The 27,036-nt window shown below is 42.3% G+C and overlaps 1 protein-coding gene across 1 annotated transcript in view; it reads left to right on the top strand.

Annotated features, from left to right (window-relative positions):
- PLEKHG4 (pleckstrin homology and RhoGEF domain containing G4) overlaps positions 1–27,036 on the top strand; it is a 3,374,045-nt gene that overhangs the window by 2,710,382 nt on the left and 636,627 nt on the right. Inside the window, exon 15 of the mRNA XM_044079537.1 lies at positions 10,380–10,629. Within this exon, the coding sequence (XP_043935472.1) occupies positions 10,380–10,629 (250 nt within the window). The remainder of the gene's footprint in view (positions 1–10,379; positions 10,630–27,036) is intronic.

Genomic DNA, 27,036 nt, shown 5'->3' with positions numbered 1-27,036 from the left:
TGCCAAGGCTTTGGCTTCTCCTGCAGCTTTTTGGAAAGAGATGGATTCTGGAAGCATTGGTCCTCTGTAGTTACGTTTACAAAATATTACAAACTGGATTCCTTTTCAAAGTCCAGAACAGGCTTTGCTAGGAACATTCTCCAGGGTAAGTATCCTGGATGTCTGCTTTCTCCTCCCAATCTGTTATTAAGTTAAGGTAATCTACCCTGATAGTCTAGGCTAGTACAGCAGCAATCTTATGTTGAATGTAAGGGCAGCTGTGTAAGTAAACAAGTTCTGGACTGAAACTCAGAATTCTTTATTGAGACACTGGAAAGTGGACTTACTGTGTGGATTCCCTCAAGGTCATTTATTTCAGGAGGTTCTTCTGTTAGTAAAAGGAGGAGAAAACATCCACATTATTTCTCATCTTCTCTCATAGCTAACCAGGATATGTCATATTCCTGGGGAGTGTGGACCAGCCTTTTCATCTGCCTGTCAGGGAAGATCTGCTTTGATAAGAGTGAGGTACTACACCCTTTATACCACTCCCTTTGTCTTATGACTTGGAGGTTGAAATTTTAGTAGTTGAAAGAGACTTATTTTGCCAGACAAGTACTTGCAGAAAACCAATAATCCTTCTTCGGGAAGTTTTAATTTACCCAAGTTAACATCTTTCCTACTGGTGCATGGTTAAACAAGTTGACACTTCTTCAAGTGCTATGAAGTGTGCTTAATTATTTCTCTAATTTGTCTTAGTCTAGGACTGGCATTCTTATCCACATGCTGGTTTGTCAGCCTGTCTTCCATGGGATCTGTCTTTAGCTTCTCATTCTACAGTGATGGTATCTTTAAGAAAATGTTACATTTTGCTTTTCCAAAGAAAACCATATTTTCTAACAGAAATTTGAATTGTATGTAGAGAAGAATGACAGAGTTTTATTGTTTAAGTATTGTGCTTTCTTTGCTAAAAATCTCATTCTTGTGGCTGTTAACTCAGCTCTGAGAATTTTGAAGTGGTTCACTTTGTTTGGGATCCATGTACAGCTTTTCATAAGGGCAGTGCAGTCTTGTCTTCTATCACATCTCGTTTGACAGCAGTCATATTGGATATTAAGAATCAAGTTCCTTCCATTTATTCTGATTGTTGGATACATTTGAAATATGATATGCCTTATGGATTATAACTGGCAGCTTCTCATTTACATTTCCAGGATGAAAACATTATCAAATCATAGCCTAGCTCTGTAACATAGAAAGAAAGCCTTCACAGTTACCTAGATGACATCATTTCAAATGTGGGGGCATTCTCATACATGGAGAGGGCATGGTATGTCCCGACAGTAACACAGGCAGTCATGTTAGCTTCCAAGAATGAGGTTAGGGTCTAATTCAAAATTCCTTCAATGCCTTCCTTGCTTGCATCTCGAGAGGCAAACAAGAGTACAAAACTTCTCCATGGCTTCCTGGAAGATTCCCCAGTCCAGATGGCTATCTCCATGATGGGTATTCAATTAGTATTATGGAAACAGTTGAGCTTAAGACCTGTAATGGGGAGTTTATGGTCAGCAGATACAGAGGTAGAACGTACCTGGGAAAAAAAGTTTAGGAAGTTGTGTCAACTTTTTTTCCCTTTTATATCTACTAGGATGGTAACATCTATAGTAATCCAACCATTTCTTACAAAATAACTGGATGTGTAGGTTTTTGCTGTTTGTTAGGGCTTGACTAAAACTCGTTCCATAAGGTGGCTGGGGTGATTAACTCAGTGGCCTTCTTCCAAGGAGTCCTGGTTGCTACAGTTTTTAAGTCAGTGTCCACTGTATTACTTGTCCTTCATCATGCAATTCAAGTTAAATTGCATCTTCGAAGGCAGAGTGTGTTTTACTGTGGCAGTCATCAGAGGGCTGCTAGCCAGAGCATCTACCTTGCTTTTTACCTAAACTTAATATGTAGAGACAGGAATGTTGTAGTACTTGAATGCAGGTGCTTTAGCTACTCACATAACAGCAGATGATGAAATCATTCTAGTTTTCTCTGTTCGGTATCATTCTCTATTCCACAGTAAGGGTTTGTATCCCTTTCTGGGTTTTTTTTGGCCATTAATCCCGATACAGTTTGTTGGAGATATGGTGGCATTTTGTACAAGTTAGTACTAAAACTTTTGCAGTTGCATTTAGTCAGTTGTGCTGATAAAAAGCTAAAGGTGCAAAATATGAAAGAATGTGCAAAAAGTAAGAAACATTATGTACTGTGACAGGCCCTGTAAGATATGTGCAGTTGGGTATATAGGTGATTTGTGAGTGATGGTGGAGTTTATGGGGGGGGGGGTTACATTTCATTTTGCCTTTGCTGGATCACGCTATATTAATGCATCAGGGATTCATATATTATTTGTATCAATAACTTTATTTGTGTCATTAATTTTGTACAGAATTTCATGTCTGACATCTGAAGTTGGCTTATCCTTCATAGCATGGCATTGTCTCTTCAACTGACAGAAAGCAGCCAAGTCTTCATGGCAAGGAATTTGTTAGCTGTGGTTTAGCAGTATTCTGAACCAGAACTGCCAACCAGAGGCAGGTTGTTAACTCAGAATTATTTAAAAGTGAGAGGACAAGAATGATTCAGTCATTTTCTGTTATGCTGAGCACCTCATGCAAGTTTATCCAAGAAGCTGTTCAAAGGATGCCTGGAGTCATTAGAACTGTTTTATCTGATGTCAATTTTCATTCATTCCTCAACAGCTGGGTTTGGATCCGACTCGGATGTTATTTAGCTCGTGGCCAGTAAAAAGCTCTCAAGCTTCTCCCTTACTTATAATGCACCGCCTGCTAACATACCTCAGATCTCATTTGCTGCTTCCATGCTTTGAGCTCTCAAGTGTTTTTTTTTCAGTAGGAGATAAGTTGTGAATTTTCTGATATTTCTATAGTATTAATTCTTTATATCCCTTATTTCTATGGTTCATTCACTACATTTTTCCTTCCCCTTATTTTTACACAACTACTTCATGTAATTCTACTTACCATTGTTGGTAGGCCCTCCCTTTCCTTTATCGTTTTTACACTGTAGTGGTCTGCTTTTACCATTGTGGTATATTTTTCTATTTTTTAAAAAAAAAATATATATATATATATATATATATATATACATATTTTTTTTTTTTTTTTTTTTTTAGTCTGTCCTGTCTCTTTGAGTATATCTGAAAAAGGTCCATCTGGTTTCAATAAATGCCTGCAATGTGGGCACAAGTTGCCCTTGTCTGATCCACATGCTTTATTCATGTATTGTTTAGGTCTGGACCATTTACAAGTTGATTGTTCAATATGTAAGGCTTTAAATTCTAGAGCCATTGCAAATAGAAAAAAATAAATGTATCCTGAAAGGTTTACTGCCATCTTCTTTTTCAGAGGCTATTTCTGGGGTTCAGCCCAACAAATGTAAACTTAAGGAGCTTTTGTCAAAGCCTTCGGAACCTTCTGGTTCTTCAACACCTTCATCGGCTCCTACCACAGAACCACCTTGGAAGAATCACCATGGAAGAATCACCATAAGTCAGATCTGAAGACTGCTCTGATCCAGCCGGCTTTGAATTCTAAAGAGGGCTCCTCAGATCCTAGCTTGCCAGATCTGAAGACTTTATCAAGAATAAGATAATCTCCTTCAATAGATCCAGTGCCTTTTAGGGTACCCTCCCTGTACCTTAAGCCCAGCCAGCACTCCAGGTCACCATCGGTCTCTTCCTCTTGCTATTCCAGAGGTCTGACCGAAGCTGATGTGGACAGGATGATGAGGAAATTTTTCTCAGCGCAGATACAGATGGATGTACTCCTAAATCCTACCTCTTCGGGTCAGGAAGTCCTTATTCGCACTACTCCACCAATCTCAGCTCCTTCTCCCATCCATCCTTTCATTTAGGAACCCTTGGATTTAGTTCTGCTGTGACTGTATCTCTGGCTTCGAGACTGCCTTTGAGTGCACGGTTTCGGAGCCAGATGACTCTTGGAGTTGTAGTGTCCCTGTCAGATCTGAGGCATTAGAGTCAACATCAAAGTTATCAGAACCATCTCTGCTCCTCAGAACCTCTGCACTTGATAGCTCGGTTCCGACCTGTGCATCGAGTGAAATGCCATTGGGGTAGGTGAAGCCAATGGGATGGAAATGTGGCTTCTTGGCTCCATTGGCTTCTTTCTCTTTGGAGTGTTCTGCTTTTGAGGTGATAGAGAGGGTTTTCTCTGCTTCTGCAAGACAAACGGCCCCTACCCCCTCAGATCTTCCCTCTGGATCCAATGTGCCTCTGTGCCTTAAGCCTCAGCATTCTACACCACAGGTACAGCTAGCGCAAAGTCTCCAGGTTACCCAGCAGGGTATCACCATCTCTTCTGATACTTCTCCTGAGCATCCCACAAAAGAAGTCTGTAGTAAGAGGAAGTGCAAGAGGAGGCCCTTGGATTCTCAGGTGTCTATCACTAAGGTTACTGATTTTGATAAAGGGGAAGTGTCCCCAAGGTCACCACCTGAATACTTCTCATTCGGAGACATCCTTGTGATCCTTAAGGAGAGGAGTGGTTGGTCTACCAACAATCCTTGCCCAGAAGAATTGATATTCCTGGAGGCATTTCGATCTGGCCAGTATACCTCCTGGGTAACTGTGCCTGCTGATGAGCTCATTGACTTGATCTGTAGGTGGGCGTGGAAAGAACCTAAAACAGTTGAGTCAATCCCCAGGAGACCGGATTGAATTCTGGCACCACCTGCGGGAAGGGAGCTTTGTAACAAATGAGTGCCCGTAGATGCCATGGTCATGGCAGTGGCCACCAAGATGGAACTAGCGGAGTAAAGTTTAAAGTTCCTTTGTCCACCCCTATAGCTGAGAGTCTAGGGCTTTGGACAAATTTGCAAAGCATGTATATGCTTCAGTGACTTTTGCCCTCAGGTCGCTTAACTACATGGCACACTTTACAAGACTTCAGAGGGACTTGATTAAGGAACTGTCAAAAAATCCCTTTCAGGGACCACTGCTGCTGAGACTTGGGTTTCTGTGGCCACACAGTTGGCAACCCTTTAGTTCATTGCAAATTTATACATGAGGCTTATTTCTCATGCACCCTAGGGTACCTCAAGGGCAGCGGGTTTTGGCATTTTCATTAGGCGGCATGCCTGGGTGTGCTTGTGTGACTTTGTGGAACCCTTCAAGTCCTCTTTCGTTGATGGCTCTTTTGATGGAACCTCCTTAGTTCGCCTCAAGTGAAGGACACATTCTCCAGGTGTGAGCAGGATGGAAAGATTTTCTCTGCAGTCGGAGTACATTTTTCGACCCTCAGAGGACCTTCTCCAGGAACCAACAAGGAGGACGAAAAATGTGGTCCATGAAGTCTCCAAGTTCTTTCCAAGATCCTTATCGAGATAGTTGCTCCAGAGGCAGAGGGGGGAACTCAAATGGAAGACGCCACCCACATGACAGAGGAGGCCTGCAGAACCAAGGGTTTAGATATTCTTTCTGTGACAGACCCTGCCAGCGCTCCTGAAAGGAGGCCTGATTGCTCCCCTTGGGAGGCAATCGGGGGTCTTTTATCCCTGCACCAGAGTGCCTGGCTAGACATAACAAAAGATACATGTGTACAGAGGATTATTTCTAGAGGTTATATAATTCTCTTTTTCCTTCCACCTGCATCTGTTTGCAAATTTCCTGATATTCCACTCGGTCAGACGAAAGCTGCAGCACTAGAAATACAAAAGCTGCTAGAAAAAGAGTCCTCCAAGAAGTCCCAGCAGACCAGATAAAATCCGGAACGTGCTCAAGAGTCTTTTTAGTGCCAAAGAAAACGGGACTGGAGACAGATTTTGGATCCCAGCAACTTGAACAGCATTCAAAGTTTCGGATGGTCACTGTTCCATCCATCCTACCCTTTTCAAGTAAGGACGAGTGGATGTGCTCAATAGTCCCTCAGGATGCATACTATCACATGAAAATGAACAGACAATCCAGATTGTTTTTACACTTCCAGCTAGCAGCCAGTCATTACCAGTTCAGAGCATTGGCTTTGGTCTCACCACAGCCCCCAGGGTGTTCACCAAATGCATGGCAGTGGTAGCAACTCACTTGAGATTGCAGGGATTCCGGGTGTTTCCATATTTGAACAATTGGCTCATTACTACCTTGACTAAGCATCTGCTAATAAGAGCCCGAGATCAGGTACTCCAAACTTGCTCGCATCTTGGAATCACAATAAATTGCAACAAATCTGAGTTAGAACCAGCTCAGATATTGGAATTCATAGGAGCAATCTTCAGCACAATTTTGATGATAGCTTCCTTTCCTCTGTCAAGAGTGCAAATTATAAGATTCCAGGTGAGAAAGTTAATATGCGGCACCACAATCTGAGCAAAATTGATCCTTCAAGGCTTGGGCTCAGTGTCAGTGGTTATAAGTCTAGTTCCTGTAGCAAGATTTTGCATGAGAATTCTTCAGTGGATGTTAGCAACACCATGGTTGATTCTTTACCAACAATATGAATCACTCAGGCTTGCAAGAAATACCTTTGGTGGTGGATTCTGTCAGATCAGGTTTTACAAGGCCATCCTGTCATTCTCCCTAAACCCAAGGTTATAGTGACCACGGATGCCTGGCAGATTGGGTGGGGGGAGGCACTTCCTGGGGAAGACTGTCCAAGGCACTTGGTCCCCCGAAGAGGCCAACACACATTTCAATGTCCTGGAAATGAGAGCAGTGCTCTTAGGGTTGCGGGCCTTCGAAGACTCTCTCCCTTTCAGGGCAATTACGATCCCAACAGACAATATGTCAGTGCCTTGGTACATTTTCAAACAAGAAGGAACTAGATCTTACCCACTGTGTCAATAAGCCCTCAGAGTATGGCAGTGGGCAATTTCAACCAACTGATAGCAATGCACATTCCATGGAAATCCAACTTGATATTAGATAAATTGAGCAGGTCCATTCTTCTACCTCATGAGTGGTTTCTCAACTTGAAAGTGGCAGACATGATTTTTTGCCGATGGGGGTCAGCCTTGCTGCGACCTATTTGCATGTCCCCTAAACAAGTGCAGCAGATTCTATGCCCTAATCCTCCCACTGGCGGAATCACTGAATGACGCTCTGCTCCACATTTGGCCCCCAGGTCTCCCCTGTGCTTATCCCCCAATCTCTCCTAATATCCAAGTTTCTTCAGAAAGCTGTCTGGTTCAAAAGCAAAGTCATCTTCATTGCACCTTACTGGCTTCAACAGACTTAGTTCCCCTTTTTTTGGCTTCATTTAATTTACCCACCTTGGATTTTGGATCCAGTTGCAAACCTCATGTCTAACCTGACACACATGATTCATTTTGATATCTCGAACCTCAAGTTAACAGTGTGTTTTTTCCACTTCCTTTAATAGCCAGACAACCCATGCTCTCATCCCCTGTTCTTCATATCCTTTTATCTTCCCATAAAGCTTCTACCAAAAAACTTTATAGACGTGGGTGGAAAAGATTGTTTTTTTGGGCAAATCAGAAACATATTGACCCCTTTTTCTGTCCCAGTACAGAGTGTTCTAGACTTTTTGGCAGCAATTTTCAGTGAAGGAGCTAGTGCCTCAACCATTAGAGTTCAATTGGCAGCCATCTCTTATTTTCATATTGCTTTTGAGAGCTCTTCTGACTTCATCCAAGCTTTGTAAAGCCTTCTTGAAAGGCACTCTTCTCTTGAGACCTCCATATAAAGACCCAACTCCTCCTTGGGATTTGAGTCTGGTACTGCAGGCCTTAATTCATTTCCCCTTTGAACCAACAGCAAAATCTGATCTTAAGTTTCTGACCTGGAAAACCATAGTTTTAGTAGCAATCACTTCTGCCAGAAGAATTTCAGACTTACAAGTGTTGTCTTCCAAACCTCCCTACTGATTTTTCACAAGGATAGAGTAACATTACAAACTAATCATTGTTTCCTTCCTAATGTGGTGTCAGAATCTAATATCCACCAGTCCATCAATCTGCCAGTTTTCTTCCCTAAATTCACAAACAATGGTGAATGTATGCTACACTTGTTAGATGTTCACAGACAGTTGTGTTTGTACTTACATAGATCAAAGAATTTTAGAAAGCAGATCAGTTATTTGTCTTCTTTGCAGATTCAAAATTGGGGAAATCAGTGGCAAAATTAACTCTAGCCAAATGGTTGACTGATTGCATAGCATTTTCCTACAACAAGTTGAGCCTGTCCCTACCAAAACCTTTAAGAGCCTATCAGCTAGGTCCATGGCAACTTCTTCAATGTTTCTCTCTATGGCTTCCGTGGACAACATACGTGCAGCTTTGCCTTGGGCCAGTCCTCATACCTTTGTTACTCATTACAAACAATCTGGTCTCGAGGGCAAGAGCAGTTTTTGACTCATCTGTGCTCAGGAATATCCTTCCTTAGAGTCCACCTGGGATTTTAGGTAGCTGGGGACTTTCTCTAACTGTTGAGGAATGAATGTAATTGGTATCATCAGATAAAAAAAGTTATGTACTTACCATAATGTTCATCTGTGTTGTCCATTTTCATTCTTCCTCAACTTCCCCTTCACCGGCCTCCAACCTTTTAACAGCTGCTTTCTAGAAGAGAGAGAGAGAGAGAGATTATAAGGACACCTCTGTCCTTTATGTTGAGCTCCAGATTATGGCTTCTTTTACCAATATATGATAATATTTCTTACCAGCAAACAAGATCTGAGTTATGTTAAAAGTTGGTGCATTATGGGCAAGGGAGGAGCTTGGGAACATTTTAGTGGCCATGAGCTAAAATGACAGCCGAGTCAGATCTGAATCCAACTGTTGAGGAAGAATGAAAATGGATAATACAGATGGAGCGTTATGGTAAGTGCATAACTTCTTTTTTAATTATATGTATGTATGTTTACAGTGGTAGAGTACTCATCAGATATGACCAACAAGTAATAGAAATAACAAGTAAGATATGCATTGTATAACAGAGAAATAGGTTACAGCAGTAAGGTTAGAAACATTTACAATACTGGACTGACATTGAATAAATGTTCTTTACGTTTAACTATGCAGTAGACTATGTACGTACATACAGTGGTTCATATCTAAGTCGAGAAAGAGGTTAATGAGTGAGCTGCAGAGAACAGGAGGTTAAGTTGTAAAGTTGTGATTTTTCTGTGGAATAGATTTGAGTTAGCATGGGTGTTAAATTGTGAAGTAATGCAGTGCTACTAAGAGCTGGGGTGGCATGACCTGGGTTTTGGATTTGCATCTGTTTTGTTTAAATGGGAAGTTTTTGAAGAGCTGCCTAAAGTTGGCATAGTTAGAGAGGTCAGTCGGGTTGGAAAGAGCCTGCCATAGTTTGGTTCCAAGAACTGAAAAGTTGTGTATCTCAGCTAATATTTCCTTACCTAATGTTTCATCTAATGCTGCTGAGCTGCATCCGACTTCTACAGCAACCTCCATGAAGTGCTGCCAGCATCCACATAGTTTATTAGAGCAAGTAAGGAACTGAAGTAGATTGCCAGGCCATTCTTCTGTATCTCACACATGTAAAAAAACACACACACGCACGCACACACACACGCGCACACACACGCGCGCGTGCGCACACACACAAACACATAGTGTTTCCATTCCGTCTACTACATGTCTTTGTGATGTGGGTGGAAACTGAAGTATCCAGAGAAATCCCATATAAACCAAGGGAAGACATGCAAATTCCACAAATAAGGTGCCTCAGCTGAGAATCAAATTGGAAAAACCTCTTGCTGCGAAGTGACAGTGCCACCCACTGTGTCACTGTGCTACTCCTAACTAGTTTTACAGTTTTAATGATTTACTGTGCAAGCACTGATTATATGAATGCATATGTTTGGACCTCTTTATACTTAATATTCCTTGTCTTTTCCTTGTTAACCCTTTATTCTTCCCTGTCCAGTATTTTACAGCAAAAGTCTCAGTAAATCTTAAATAAAAATGAAAATTATTAGCAGTTAACATTGTTGGACTATATAAAGGTGATCTAGAAAGAGTACACTTAGACTGAAATTATGAAAATGTCAAGAAAAAACAAGTTTTGCTTTTATTTGTTTCTGTTTGTTTAATTGTGGTTATGTATGTAATTCAAACAGTAGATGACAGATATACATGCATCGTTTACTGAGGCATTACAGCAGTGCACATACAAGTGTAAAGCTGTGCAAGATATGCCACAAAGTGAATTCCTTACTTTTATGTATTCTGAGTGGGTAATTATATTATCTACATTTAGGCATTCTGATTGCATTAGCGAATTCCTTCATTTGTTTTTAGGAAAATAAAAAATGCAAATGTAATTAATGCTAGGTTCACATCTAATGTCAGCATAGATTTTTTCCAAAAACATGTAATGCTTTCGTATATTTTTACAGCAAGCTGAGGCACATTATTGATGAGATGGTTACAACAGAAAAGGAGTATGTTAAATCCTTACGATACGTCATTGATAACTATTATCCTGAGATGGAGCGTTTTGATCTTCCACAGGACTTGCGAGGGAAGCGCAACATCATTTTTGGAAACTTAGAGAAACTGTATAATTTTCACAGCCAGTACTTCCTGAAAGAGCTAGAGAGCTGCTGCAATCATCCACTTCGTGTCAGTCATGGCTTCTTAAGACATGTAAGGAAATTTTTCCACATTCGTTATTAACTAGAAAGCTTGTCTTTGTAGTCAGTTTTAACAGGAATAATTTATTTTCTTCATCTGCTTAGAGTGTGGCATTGGTATCAGATTGTGAATAACCACTTTTCACAATTCCTAAGCTTCCTGTGACAGTAAGAATTTGAGCTAGCCAAGGAAGCACTGCCATTACATGTTTGTCCTGTCAGTAGTAGCAAAACTGCATGGTTCTGTTTGTTTCATGATGAAGATCATGGTAGTGTTTTGTAATCAAGGACAAGCTTTTGTGTGACGACTGCCGTTGTCATCATCACAGCCCCCTTATGAACCTGCATCATTAACATGGCAGGCTGGCACAGTGCTGTATTGTACATTGTTTTCTCTCAAATTTTCCTGACATTTCTCGGTGGCATGGTTTAGACATGAAGTACTTGACAGTAAAAAAATATTATTGGTATTAAAGTATTATACTTCAACTCTGAGTTGATTCACAAAGAAAAGGCCCAATGATATAGATAATTCTCTTTTGACATTGACATTCAGTAGAAAAACAGCTGTTTGAAGAGTCTGCTTGGGAACCATACATGCCAAAAGAAAAGTACTAAGGTTGTAGGTTGTAACTTTATGATCCAATGTTGTCAGTTTTCGTCCGATTTACCTGCGGGTTACTGAATCCAACCTCAGCACCAATCTTGAAGCTTTTAGGCTTCAGGGCTCTGACTCTTCCCCTACCCATAAGTCCCTGGCATCCGCCATGCATCCTTAGATCTTGTTTACTGCTTGAGGTGTTTGGTCATGCTCCCGAGGGTTCCAATAATTTGTATCCTTTGTGGTACTCTTGTTTACTCCTGCCTTAACAAAAGAGTTGTTCTCTCTCTGGGTTAGTACATAAATCTTTATTTAAAACAAATATTAAGCAGTTCAGATGTACTTTTGTAGTTTTTATAGGTGTTTAGTACAGGAATTTAGGATTGTTAGTATAGTGGTTACTTAGATTTTTTTTCTAAGTAGTTTACAGAAGTGATTAAGAATTTTTGGCTTTACATACGTTATAGTTAGTATTTAGGCAAGTTAAGTAGATCCAGTCAGCCAATGTTACTGTGTGTGTGTGTGTGTGTGTGTGTGTGTGTGTGTGTGTGTGTGTGTGTGTGTGTGTGTGTGTGTACGAGCGTGCATCTGTTTTACTGTGTCTGTCATGGCTGATAGTCAAGGCTTTAAAACGTGCACAGGGTGTGGGCATAAGCTACCACCCAAGACCCTTACTCCCTTTGCATGTATTGTTTAGGGGAAGCACATTTAGATTCTTCATGTCAAGCTTCTGCTTCATTTAGTGCTAGAGCACTGAAAAGCAGGTGCAAAAAACTTTAATGTCAAAGGACTCCTTCCTCCCCAGACAGGGTCTGCTGCACCTATATCTTCTTTTTTATTTTCCAAACTCCTTTATTGAATTATCACTTGTGACATAGGCAAATTTACATTCATATAAAACTAATCAAACAATGTTAACATAACAAACATTATACTTCACATATATTGCTATATATCATATAACCTAAGCAGTATTACATAAATTATTCAATTCCTGCTTTTTTTAAACAAGAAACATCTTCATTAAACCATCACTTACTACATAGGCAGTCATACATATATATAACTGCAAAGAAATAGTGAAGCACGAGGTCCGAGAACATCGTACCCTGCAAGGAAAAGTTATAGGGTAATGGCCCTATTTTTAACTGTAGTAACAACCGCGCGATAGCTGGGTCTGGCACTAGAACTACTATTTTAAGCCCCATAAGTAGAACGCTACATTACAGCTAACCGTAGCCTTTATAAATCCTTGCAGCAAAACCTCCTGCAAAAATAAGGCTAACTTCATATTATTTTTGCCTAATTTTTAAGCTACTTTTAAGCTGCAACTTGCCTAATAGACCTTGTAGTAGTAAAGATAACACCCACCTTGCAATCTCCAATCATTGGCAAATTGGATAACTGGTGTAGCCCCGCTCCGCTTGCCCTCGCTTCGCTCGGGCTCGCTTCGCGCCCCGCCCTGCCCCCTATTTCCACCCGCCCCCACTATTCCTTAATTTATACTCTCCCTGGCCACTCCCAAACTCCTCTTCAACCAATCCCCTATAACCTGTGGTAGAATCCCAACCCATCCCTTCTGACAATACTAGTCCCCTCCTGCTACTCACATACTAGTACCAAAATCTTAATCCAACTACTATGGCTATCTACACACCTCTATTACTTACCATTTTGTCATCCCTGCTAATCTACCCAATCCTACTCACAACCTATGAGGACACAGAATACCTAGGCTTTTACTATCCCAGATTCAGGACCTCATCTCCCTTACCCACTCACAACATCCCTCAACCCCTCCCCTCCCAGTCGCCCACCTTACTCAATTATGTTCCCATCAGGCCTAGATACATCTACTCCAAACCTAGGTACTATCATAGTACCCTACTTAGGATCTGGAAACTTATAATGAGGCTAAAAAACAACCTCACCATGGATGGTGACATCCACCCTAACCCAGGTCCAAATACTACTACAACCTTTTCTCCCTCCACCAACACCCCAACCAATATTAGACCTTGCACATAGACCCCTAGACTCCTTGCTGGCCTGCCACCTGAATATAAGGAGTGTAAACAACAAAATTCAACACCTACATGCCCTCCTGGCAGTTTACTCACCTGATACACTATGCCTAACGGAAACATGGCTAAAACCTACCACTAAGGATAATGAAGTCCTGCCACCTGGATATAACATGCATAGACTTGACCGCACCCAAAAAAAAGGCGGAGGGGTAGCAATACTCTACAAATCCACTTTATCTGTCACCATAGCCAACCCCCAATCCCCTCTATTCAACAATGCTGAGATCATTACCACAAAACTACACATTAACAACCATAAAAGCATAAACATTGTCTGTGCCTACATACCCCCAGGGAAGAACACAGACACCCTCGAGGAGTTCCTAACCTGGCTCAACAATAACCAGCAGTTGTTATTAAATGCACAAGAATTTCCTGGAATTAATGATTGTATTTCGATAATGCCCATTTTAAAATTAAAAAATATATTGGGGTGATTTAGTATGCATTTTTATCACATTACAATATTGAAATGTTTTGTTTTTTGTTTTTTGTGTAAGTATGGATATTTAAAAATAATGTGGAATTTTATGTTTGTAATGTATCAAATTTAGTTTGATAAGGTTAAATCATGTATTAATATTTCATTTAATTTCTTATATTTGTTATATTTTTAAAGTAGAATAGGGTTTTTCTATTTGTTTCTTTTCTGGTGTATGCTGGCCTTTTAATCAATTTAATTGTGTTAATTGATTGTATTAAGCAATCATTTAGTTGATTGGTGATGATGTCATTTTTAATGTGTATATAAGGTATTTCTTTTACCACTATCAATTGTGTTCTGATGAAGTCGGATTAAAGACGAAACCTAGGTCAAAATTCGTGATTCTTTCCATTGTTTTTCTGGTTGCTTCCTGTAGTTCAGCTGTTGGTTCACATTAATTTTGTCTTGGTTCAACAATAACCAGCCACAGGAAACCATAATTCTCGGGGACTTCAACATTGACTGGAAAACTTGCTCTTCTCAATCCCCAGCAATCCATGTAAACCTTCATGGATTTACCCAAACCATAACCACACCCACTAGGCAAAACAAATCACACGACAAAGCTAGTACCCTAGACTGGATACTCATCAACAACTCTCCACATCAGTATATGTCAGGTACTACACCTGATGATCTAAGCGATCACTGCCTCGCATATATACGTAAACTAAAGGTTAATCACCATCATCAGCCCACATACAAAACTATAAGAAGTAATAAAAACTTTAACCCCCAAAAATTTAACAATGAACTAAAGTCTTGCAGATGGTCTGCCCTAAAAAGCCTTCCACTAGATGAAGCAGTTAGTTACTTCAACTCCAGATTTCTGACTATTCTCGACCTCCATGCCCCTAGCCGCACTAGTAGAATCAAGGTCAGTACTGCACCTTGGCTCACTAAAGAAACTAGGGCAAAAATTGCATTAAGAAATAAAGCATGGGTCACCTACAGAACTACTAAAACCCTACCTGACCAACTGTTATTTAGGCAACTAAGAAGTGAAGCAAAAAAATCAGTAACCTCAGACAAAAAAGAATACTACCACCGCCTACAACAGGTTCAAAAAACTAAACCTCAGAAATTCTGGATGGGAGTAAAAAGACTACTCCACCCAGGACAAACCACCACCCCAAAACCATCTGTCACTAATCAAAGCTCCCCCAAAGATATTGCTAACTCCTTTAACACCTTCTTCACTGAAACCATCCAAACTTTAGCTAACCAACTCTCACCCACTGGCTCCAATCTGAGCACTACCAATTCCAAAACTACAACTTCCTTTAGCCTTCAACCAGTCCCTACTCAACTCATCAAAACCCTACTTAGGAAACTAAGACCAACCACCCTGGCTGCTGACCTCCTCCCAGCTGACTACTTACAAAAGCTGCAGATGCAATTGCATACCCCATCTCCATCCTTATTAACCGATCCATATCAGAAGCCATAATCCCTGACATATGGAAAATCTCACACGTCATACCACTACACAAAGGGGGAAGTTCCACTGAACTGTCTAACTACAGGCCCATAGCAATCTTGTCTCCACTAGCTAAGATCATGGAGAAGTGTGTACATATTCAACTCATGAAATATCTCACACAAAACAAACTTTTATCCAACTCACAACATGGTTTTAGGCCCAATCACAGCACCACTACAGCCCTTCTCTCTTTCACAGACACTATAAATCAAAATCGTAACAACAACGTACTGTCCTCTGCTCTCTTCCTAGACCTGTCCAAGGCCTTTGACATGGTGGACCACAAAATGCTAATGAACTGCCTGGAGGCCAACAACTTAAATAAACTGACCATCCAATGGTTTGAGTCCTACCTACAATGTAGGAAACAGGCTGTACTGTGGGAGGGTAAACTCTCCTCACACCTCTCCATCAGACTAGGAGTACCCCAAGGCTCAATACTAGGTCCCCTTCTGTTCTCCATCTTTATAAATGAACTTAGCATAGCCATACCAGAGGCCACCTGCATTCAATATGCAGATGACTCTACCTTGATCTGCACTGCCTCCACCCCAACCGAACTCACCAAAATAACACAAATCACCTTCAACAAGGTAGAAAACTGGCTGCTAAACCAACGCCTAATACTAAATCCCAATAAAACTAAACTACTTCTCTTTACCCCAACACACAGGACCACCTCACCCCTGTTCAATATAACAGCTAATAATGGTACCATCATCACCCCAGTTACCCAAACTAAACTATTGGGTGTCATGATCAACTGTAACCTCAGATTTGATGCACACATCAATCAAACGATAAAACTACCAATATAAAACTTGGCAGTCTGTTCAAGACCAAAGCATACCTCACCCCGCAAGCTAGAATAACAATTGCCCGCTCCCACCTCCTATCTACCCTTCTCTATGCCTCTCCTCTATTCTCCAACCTGAATAAAACCAATCTTAAAAAACTGTCTTCATGCTACAACCAAATCGCTAGATTTGCTACTGACTCACCCTACCGTACCCACCACTGCCAGAACCTGAAACTCCTGGGCTGGTTGGAACTACCACACCTCCTACAGCTCAACCAACTCAAAGTCGCCCATAAAATCCTCCACCAACCGGACACCACCCCAGCCCTAAGAAACACAATCTGCCCCTACAATAACAGTCGCCCACTACGCTCATCCACCAAACTTCTAGTACTTACAATCAAATCCAACCATGCTGCAGGTGACTCCCTCTTCACCAACTCTGTCGGTAAAAACTGGAACTCACTACCTACTGACATTACCAAAGAATCTTCTCCATCCATATTTAAAAATAAACTTATAAGTCACCTCAAGTCACACTGGATATGCCCCTGTACCAACCCAGACTAAGACTTCATACTTCCCTCCAACATACTCTGTTCAGCTACTCCCCCTCATGTTAATTAATGAGATCCTTTATGACTAAACTATAACTATTGCTATCCTTGGCCTCCATGGTCAATAAGAAAAGCATGCCACTGGACTAATGGAAGTATGTATATACTATGTCTACAAGCAATTTGTATTGTAATCGCAATTTAGTGGATTGTCTGTTTTGTCATATCTATGTACTATGTCTACAGTCTTCTTCTATGTAATCTCTATTGTGGAACATTTACTTGTAATGTCTATTTCTTATCCTAATCTGTATCTTTGGAGCTTTTCTCCCCGGGACTCCGCTGAAAATGAACATGTATCCAGCCGGACCATCCCGGTTAACAAATGTAAAATAAATAAATAAATAAAAAATAAAATAAATGAAAACAAACCACACCTACACAATCCTAGTTGCACGCATTTCACATCACAAACCTAGTGACATAGTCCCAGTTGCAAACATTATACATCGGTTGTAATCTACCGAGTCTTTCTCTCTCAAACATTGCATAGCTCATTTTAGTACTGCTGTTTGTTAGGATTCATTCCTCCCTTGTATGTATTGTTCCCACAATTCCCATTTTTTTCCTAAGTAGTTTGCTCCTATCCTTTTCTAAAGATCTCATTTCCAGTTGTTTTATCTCTGTTACTATATTCACTACTTCCAGTTTAGTTGGTTTAGATTTTGATTACTACCCCCCCCCCCCCAATCTTCTTCATCCAGTTCCTCTCCGAAAGCTAAGGACAAGAATTCTAGAGAAAAAGTGGACGTGGGCAAAGACAAGAAAAAATCTAAGGACAAGTTTAAGGAAAAAGGGGACTCTAAAATGTCCCGTAAGATATCTTCTTATCTTTCCCTGTCTTTGGAATCGGATCCAAAGGTATCAAGACTATTGGAGCCGACAGTCTGTCAGCATTGTTTTTTTCTGTCTTTGCCCCAGTTCTCAACAGAACCAGTCAGCCAAGACTTTATCCTCCATTACTTAAGGAGAAATGCTACTCCAGGCCACCATTGGTGGTGTCATGGTCCCGGTCTTTGAGGGGTCTTACCAAACAGGATGGTGACAGAATGAGAACATTTTTCAGGAAACAGATACAGCTTAGGGTTCTTTCAGCGCCATCCTCTGGGAATGTACCAAGTACTAGTCCATCTACCCCTCTTCTGTACAATTTTTGGCACCAGTAGCTTCAGGCCCAATCTGCGAAGTACCTTTGTCGGAGCCCATAGTTCAGGTAACTTTGACTCCAGGTGGTTCCCTTCTTTCAGGTCTGACGTGTTCAGATCTAGGAGAGACTTGGTACCAAAGCTTCAGTGTTGAGGCTCATGGGGAGGATTTGACCCCAAAACTGTTTAGAGCCATCTCTTCCCCTCGGTGCTTCAGTTCTGGATGGCACAGCTTAGCTCTGAGATCAGAGACCGATCAGTTCTGAGGTTTCCATTGTGCCCAAAGGCAGGAGGAAGCCTATGAAGTTGATGGCTTCTTCAGCTTTCAAGGCTTTCCATTGAGTCTTGTTGATGCCGAGGCCAAAGATGCTCTTTTCAAGGTCTGTGCCATCAGCTTCTATTGCTCGTACTTCTGTCACACAGGCACAGTTGGTCCAACAGGCGTCCCAGGATTCCTGCTATGTTAGCACCCAGTCTGATTTCTAACCTTCTGATATTCCCTCTCAGATGGTTTGTAAGAAACAGGTGTGCAAATTGAAGCACTTAGACACTTCACCTGAGTCTGTCACTGTAGACTATGACTTGAATGAGGATGAAAGCTCCCCAAGAGCCCTCTCTGAGAATGTCACATTTGGAGAGAGTCTGGAATTGGTAAAATAAAGATGGGGATGGTCCACAGTTACACTTCTGCTGACAATTCTGTGTTCCTGGAATCCTTTGGCTCATCTTCTCCTGGGGTGATACTGCCCGTTGATCCACTCATTGATTTGGTAGCTCAGCAGATATGGAAAGACCCTGACAAGGTCTTCTGGTGGATGCGATGGTTGTAGCAGCAGCCACAAAGAAAGGAACAATCTGAAGAGAGTTCCTCAGTCTGTCCCTCTAATAGAGAGTCTAGGGCTCTGGACCACTTTGGGAAATGGACTTGTACTTCAGTGACACTGCTGTCAGAGTGCTGAATTATCTAGCTCATGTCACCACATTTAAGGGAGACTTGAAGAAAATTTCCAAGTCTCCATAGGAGTATTACCAATATAGTTTCAGAAGATTCTCAGCTGTTCACTCTCCAGTCTTCTTCCAACGTAGCCATGCAGCTGCTCTTGAATGCAGTTGATGGCACAGCTAGAGCTTCAGGCAAAGACATTTCCATTCGCCAGCATGCCTGGATGCAACTTTGCAGAAAGCTTCAGGAAGTTCTTCCTTAACACACCCTTGAATGGGTCCACTCTGTTCAGACCTAAAGTTAAAGAAACACTCACCAAGAAATAGCAAAATGGTATGACTCCCTCTGCAATAGGCAACCGCTTCTCTGCACCACAGAGATCCTACCCTAAGAATAAGCAAGCTGGAAAGGATGTGGTTAAGGAAGTCACAGAGCCCTTATGGAGGAGGCAAGAATAATGGACATCACTCCAGGGGCAGAGGCCAATCACATAATCAGGACTTTCATGGCCTGTTCTCCAAAAAGCATTTTCAGCATTCCTGAAGGGTTTTCTGACTGCTGCACTGTGGATGCAGTCAGAAGATGCTTACCTTTGCACCTAAAAGCCTAGCAAAACTTAACCATAAATTCATAAGTGATAATCTCCAGAGGTTATTCTATACCATTTTCCCTTTCCAGTGAAAAGAGTTTCTGACGTCTCACCCAGTCAGCAGGAACTTGCTGCAACAGAGATTTCCACACTGCTAGAAAAAAAAGAGTAATTCAACTGGTCCCCATAGACCAGACGGAATCTGGAGTCTACTCGAGGTTCTTTTAAGTACCCAAGAAAACAGGGATCCTCAGAGCTCTTCTAGACCTGAGTCATTTAAATCAGTGTGTCAAGCAGACAGAATTCTAATGATCACACTACAGTCCATTTTGCCTCTACTGAGACAGGATGATGGACTCAATAGGCCTCAAGGATGCATGCTATCATGTGAAGATAGAGAAGTGTTTGAGAAGGTCTCTCCATTTCTGGCTGGAAGCCAATCATTACCAGCTCAAAACTCTGCCTTTTGGCTCACAACAATCCTATGGGTGTTCACCAAAGTCATGGCAGTAGGAACAGCGCACTTTTGCCTACTAGGGTTCCACATTTTCCCATACTTCGATGATTGGTTCTCACAGCTAATACCGACAATCTCTTATTGCACCACCAGGACCTATTCCTCCATCTGGTGCAGGAACTACGGATTGCTGTCAACATTTCCAAGATCCGTATTAGTCCTTCTCAGATAGAATTTATTGGATGCCACCTGAACATAACCTTGCAGATTGCCCTCCCTCTAGTGTCCAGGGTTCTTTTCTCTTTGTCTCACTGCCACACAAGTTATTCACCACTCCTGTCCTCCAGCAAGGTTGAGCCTTTGCCTGTTGGGTCTTATGGGGTCCACAATCCTCATGGTCCTGCTTGCTAGATATTTTATGAGGGTTCTCCAGTGGTCTTTAGCAATACAGTGGTCTCAGAGTCCATCCACTCTATACTAAAATAAAACTAACTTGGATCTGCAAATGGCACATATCTTGGTGGATAACATCCCCTTTGGTGATAAACAGGCATCCATTCCGAACAAGTTCCCCTGGGTTAGTTGTGACAATGGACACATGTTCATCATGTTTCACTGTTGCAGTCCTTACAAAATGGGTTATCCGGCTCCTGGAAGCCCACAGTCGGCCATAATACCAAAGTCCTTGATATATGACGTCGGCTGCCTTTGGTTTTAAGCCTGATGTCAGGTACAAAGGAAGGCAGCCAATGCCATTTCCTCAGTCTTTCTTGCCACAGAGCCCGAAGCAGAAGCTTTTTGCACGAGTGCCGATTGGCCGAGTACCTTCTTTTTGTATTCCGACTGCTTAGTTGAAGACATCCTCAGATAAGTACCCCGTTGGGGACCATCTTTTTTTGCTTTAACGAATGTCAGAGAAAGTTAATAACTGTCTTGCCTGTGGAAAACAGATTCCGCACTGTGATTTTCACTCTTATTGTATCACTTGTTTGGGCCTTGAGCATGACATCCCTAATTGTGTTCTCTGTGCTTCTTTCAGTCTGCGCACCATATGCCATAAAGCTAGGTTTTGTTTTCAAGCATTTCGGAGTTTGGCCTAAGTTTGTCGGTATGGCGTCTTCTGATCTCCCGACTTCAGATGTTCCTAAGAAATGCAAGGATAAAGACCGCGACAGGCTTAGGGTCAAATTAGCCGACGACGTCCCTTTTAAGTTGGTTGTCAGACCAGCGGTAGTCAGTGAGGCTCTTTCATTGCCCCTGCAATCTGCAGATGTTCAGCAGCGGGCATATGCTGAGACCTTTTCTGAGTCTTCCATACCGCAGGCTTCTACTTTGTCTTCTGACCCTCCTCCAGTCGCCGTCTCTGATGGATCTGGAGCCGCTAAGCAGGCGCCGGCTTCTGAGGCCTCTTTTCTCTGCCCGGAGACCAGATCCAGACCGATGACCTTGGTTCAGACTACTGCGGTGGCTAGGCCTCCTGAGCCCCTCTAGCTTTCTAGTAGGCCTTCCAGCCGAAAATCTACTCCACAGCAGGCGCCAGCCTCCCCTCAAATGCCTCAGTCTCAGATGATTAAAATGGCTAGTGATCTCTTGACCCGTATCAGGGGCCCTCAGCCACCTCCTTCTAAGAGGGATAGGGAATTGTCCGTAGAAGTTTTGTCTGCCTCAGACTCTGAGGTTTCCAGCAACTCTGCTGATGAAGAGGGAAAGTCTCAACTTTTTTTCTGGTTTTGAGGATTCTGATGCAGAAGACTCCATCCCTTCTGCCTCCCCTCCAGAAGATTTTTCTTTTGGCGATACTCTGAATACTCTTGGGGAGCATTTCAAATGAGAAAGTCAGGACTACCCTCAGTCTAAGAAACGGATGAGGGAAATCTTGGATTTGCCACATCATAAGCCTTTGGCTATCCCTCCGGTTATGGAAGTTGTTGATGATGTTTTCAAGGGGAATTCTTTGACTCCGAATTCTGTTCCTCCTGCTCCCAGAAATCCTGACAGGTATTATAGAGTTCCTGATTCTCATCAGTTCCTTTTCAAGAATCCTACTGCTGATCCAGAGATTATTTCTCAGGGCCCTAAAAGTGTTAAAGCCATGGTTGCTAAAAATCCTGTTCCTTCTGACAGGGAATCTAGGGCCTTGATTAGATGAGGTAAAAAGGTTTATACTTCTTCCACCCAGGCGATTAGGTCTGTTATCTTTTTCATATGCTTATGTATCAGCAGCATACTTTGGAGGCCATTAAGGCTAAAATTGCTGGTGTTCCTTCCCTGATGGAGAGTAAGGACATGCAAGATTTATTGAATTCTGCCACTCTTGTCACTAAACATTCTCTACATTGTGATTTTGACACTTTGGAGGCTTCTTGCAGGGCAGCAGCCACTGGTTCTGTCATTAGAAAACATGCTTGGCTCAGGGAACAGCCCCTTTCTGAACCCGTCAAATCTAAATTACTGGATGTGCCTTTGCACAAGGACACTCTTTTCGGTAGCAAAGCAGAAGAGGTGTTGAAAAAGTAGGAAGATAAGGCCAAATCTATGCAAACTGTTAAGGATTTTCTGCAAGTTCCGCCTCCTCATTTTAGTAGACATTACCCTTCTAAGAATCTGACTTTTCCTGACCCTAGAAAACAGGGTCGCACTAGGCCTAGGAGTTACAGGTCACCTAAGGGACATACTTCCACCCCTCAAAAGGCTAAGCACTGGCAGGCTTCATCTTCAGAATGGGGGAGTTCTAAGCAAACTTCCCAAAGCAAGCATTCCCAATGACTCCGGCCTTCCTCTGCCTGCCTTTGCAGGCCCAGGGTTTCCTTTGGGGGGAAGGTTAGCCATTTTTGCAGATGTCTGGTCCACCATCACAGATGACAAATGGGTGTTCAAAATAGTATCTCAAGGCTACAAGTTCTCCTTTCACTCCTTCCCTGTCCACCAAGGATACCCAGATATCCCCCCCACCCATCAAAGGGCAGAAGCAGAAAAACAGGTTTCTTCTTTGCTAAACCTGGGAGCAATAGAGCCAGTTCCTGCACTACAGATAGGCCAGGGTTTCTACTCAAGACTCCTCCTGGTTCCCAAAAAAGGGGGCACCTGGCACCCTATTCTGGATTTGTCCATTCTAAACACTTTTGTGGTGATTCCCAAGTTCAAAATGCTCACTCTTTAGCAGTTGCTACCAATGCTGGTCAAAGATTCCTGACTGGTGACTTTGGATCTCAAAGAAGGTTATCTGCACATCCCAATAAGGGAAAGCTGCAGGCAGTTCCTTCACTTCAGGACAGGGAACAGGCACTACCAGTTCTCTGCACTGCCCTTTGGCTTATCTATTGATCCCAGAGTTTTTACAAAATGCCTGGCTCCAGTCATTGCTTTTTGCAGGCAAAGAAACATTCAAATTTACCCTTACTTGGGCGATTGTCTTATTTAGGCAAACTCTCCAGAGCAACTTCTAAAGGATTTGGACTTTGTAAAGAACCTCCTTACCTCTTTGGGCTGCACTATCAATGAAAAGAAGTCAAAACTGGTACCCACCAGGGAGATTGTATTCCTGGGAGCGAGTCTGAAGACAGCTGCCCAGATGGTATTCCTCCCTCAAGAGGATCTTTCGAATTACTTGAAGAATTTGGCAAGCATGACCCAGCTCTCTGCAAGGCAATTCCTGCAAGCCCTGGGATTCATGGCTTCATGTATTCTGATGATTCCATATGCCAGACTGCATATGAGGAAAATACAGTGGTACCTCAAAAACCTTTGGTGTCAACACACTCAGGAGTTGGACTTGATACTTCCTCTGATTCCCTGCCTGCAAACGGAATTCCTTTGGTGGGCGGCAGCCTGTGCACAGAACAAAGACCTGTCTTTTTGTCCACCTCCTGCCAGCCAGACTCTCACCACAGATGCCTCGGACTACGCTTGGGGAGCACATCTAGAGGGTAGATGTATTCAGAGGACTTGGAACTATCAACAGGTTCATTTGCACATAAATCTGATGTCTTGATGGCTTTCAAGCATCTTCTCTCTCTTGGTACTCTTCTAGTCGAGACAGACAACACCACAATCATGTGGTACATCAACAAGCAGGGAGGGACTCACTCTTACCCCCTGTGCAGACAAAGCATGATACTATGGTCCATAGCAGCTTCCATGGGCATTCATCTGATAGCTCAGCTTTTTCCAGAAAGGCTCAACACCTTGGCAGACCGGTTGAGCAGGCAGGTCCTCGATCCTCACGAGTGGCAACTAAACAAGACCATCTTCTATTGCATCATTCAGAGTTGGGGCACCCCCCGAGGTGGATCTCTTCTCATCTCCGACCAACCACCTTCTTCCAACCTTTTGCACCAGGGATCATCACGACAAAGCTTTGAAAGTGGATGCTCTGTCCTTCCCCTGGGCACAGCTCTCAATCTATGCATTCCCTCCTCTGCCTCTTCTTCCCAGAGTGCTGTTAAAGATAAGGGACAAAAAATCAAGGGCCATCATCATAGCTCCAGACTGGCCCAGGCAACATTGGTATCCACTACTTCGCAGTCTCTCCCAGTCTCAGCCTTGGCTTCTTCCCCTGATCCACAAAACAAACAGAGCCAGCAGCTGTTGGTAACTGAGAAAACCAGATATTTAATCAAACATGAGGGAAAAATCCCCCATGAATCAAATAAATCATACAGACCGGTTTCGGCTCAACAGAGCCTTCATCAGTGAGAATTAAATAGTTAGTGTGATGACAAACCCAGTAACTATACATATATACAACTGGGAATAAAAGAGAACCAATCAAAATCCATAACAGATAGTTCAAAATTGGTCATTAAGACCAGGTGGGAACAAAGCCCCAAGTTTAATGATCCATTTCCTCTCCTTAGAAGTAAGTATCTCATGCCACTTAACCTTATCTTGACATTTTCCCCTAATACAATCAATAGTCCTAAACATAAAAATAGCTGATGTGTGTTTCAAACTATGCTTATATAATGCATTGTTACAACGTTTATTTTTAATGTCACTTAGGTGTTCACAGATTCTAAGACGGAAAGCCCTAGAAGTCTGACCTACATAGAACGCAGAACAAGTGCAGGTCACCAAATAGATGACGCACTCAGTACTACAGTTGGCCCAAAATTTGATCTCAAAAACCTCAGGAGTATTTTTACTGCTAAATTCACAAGTGCGTGTAACCCTGGAAATGGATCATTAAACTTGGGGCTTTGTTCCCACCTGGTCTTAATGACCAATTTTGAACTATCTGTTATGGATTTTGATTGGTTCTCTTTTATTCTCAGTTGTATATAGGTATAGTTACTGGGTTTGTCATCACACTAACTATTTAATTCTCACTGATGAAGGCTCTGTTGAGCCGAAACCGGTCTGTATGATTTATTTGATTCATGGGGGATTTTACCCTCATGTTTGATTAAATATCTGGTTTTCTCAGTTACCAACAGCTGCTGGCTCTGTTTGTTTTGTGGATTCGTTGGATTTCAGCCGTGCAGCGTCTTTCGTGCATCTGTTCCGGCTTACATTCTTCCCCTGATACCAGATCTCTTGGTTCAGGAGGGGGGAAAAATTCTGCATCCTCATCTTCAGATTCTGCATTTGGCAGCCTGGCTCATCATTTAAACCTTTCCCAACAGATGGTTGAGGTCCTTCGTGAGGCCAGGAGGCCTAGCACTAAGAAATCTTACACAGATAAGTGGAAAAGATTCTCCATTTGGATGCAGACTAGTGGGAAAGACCCCTTCTCAACCTACTCTTCCTCTTATTCTTGACTACCTGGCAGGCTTGCTTAATGGTGGACTTTCCTTTTCTTCTATCAAGAACCATGCTTCAACTATTTCTGCTCATTGTTCCTTTGAGCAACCCATTTTCTCTCGTCACTTGATGAAACAGTTCCTCAGGGGAGCTAGCAATTTAAAGCCTCCCAGATGGGCACCTACCCCTGCTTGGGTCTTAATTTAGTACTTGAGAAACTTACTCTGCCTCCTTTTGAACCAGCTGCCTCAGCATATTTGAAGTATCTCTCCTGGAAAACTGACTTTCTTTTGGCCATTACTTCAGCTAGAAGAGTTTCTGAGCTGCAGGCCTTAATAGCAGTAGAGCCTTGTATCATCTTCCATGTGGATCGGGTTTCTCTTCGAACTAATCCCTCCTTTATTCCTAAGGTGGTTTCTAGCCTGACTCTTAACCAGTCTATCCACCTGCCTACCTTCTTTTCTAATCCTCAGAATAAAGGGGAAAGGTTACTGCATTCCCTGGATGTGCAAAGACAGCTTAGATTTTACCTGGACAGGACTAAACCTTTTCGAAAGTCAGATCAGTTGTTGGTCAGTTTTGCTCCTGGAGCTCAGGGCAAAGCTATTTCTAAGCAGACCATTTCTAAGTGGATTGCTCATTGTATTCACTTTTGTTACTTACAGCATGGCAAGGTTCCTCCACAGAGTATTAGGCCCCATTCTACTAGAGCAGCCTCTACCTCAATAGCTTTTTTAAGAGGTGTACCTACTAGGGACATCCTGGAAGCAGCTTCCTGAACTTTTGTCCACACTTTCACTAAACATTACAATTTACCCTTGTTTTCTAAGTCCAGGGCTGGTTTTGCCACTGCAGTGATGCAGGGCATTCTTACCAACCCTTAAACAGTGGGTGTTCCTCCTCCCTTTTGTTTTTTTCTTGAGCTTTGGGAATCAACCCATTTTCTATGGACTGCAACAGTGAATCTCGATGAACATAGTACAGTTGTGTACACGTACCATAAATGCAGATGTTCAGGTGTATTCACTGTTGCAGTCCTGGTCCCCCCCTTCCATCCCCCTTTTTTCCTAGGGCACAGACTGGATTTTTCTTTTCCTGGTCTAATCTTTTTGAAGGCTCCTGACAGTTAAGGCAAGAAAAACTGAAGAAATGGCATTGGCTGCCTTCCTTTGTATCCGACGTCCTGACGTCAGGCTTAAAACCGAAGACAGCCGACATGATATACCAAGGACTTTGGTATTCTGGCCGACTGTGGGCTATCGGGAGCTGGATAACCCATTTTGTAAGGACTGCAACAGTGAATACACTTGAACATCTACATTTATGGTAAGTGTACACAACTGTACTTTCCTTTGTAGGGTGGGGGGTGGGCATTTTGAAAGGAAGATGTTTCAAGGCACATGTTCACATCTTAGAGGTCAGTCTTCACACTCATTGATGAAGCAGTCCTTCTAGTGTTCCAGGCCTTCCAGG

The sequence above is a fragment of the Protopterus annectens genome, chromosome 8.part0 (assembly GCF_019279795.1).
Source record: "Protopterus annectens isolate FY-2018-M chromosome 8.part0, PAN1.0, whole genome shotgun sequence".
In the NCBI taxonomy this organism is placed as follows: domain Eukaryota; kingdom Metazoa; phylum Chordata; order Ceratodontiformes; family Protopteridae; genus Protopterus; species Protopterus annectens.
Note: the sequence above shows the minus strand (reverse complement) of the source record. Positions and strands in the feature narration are given on the sequence as shown.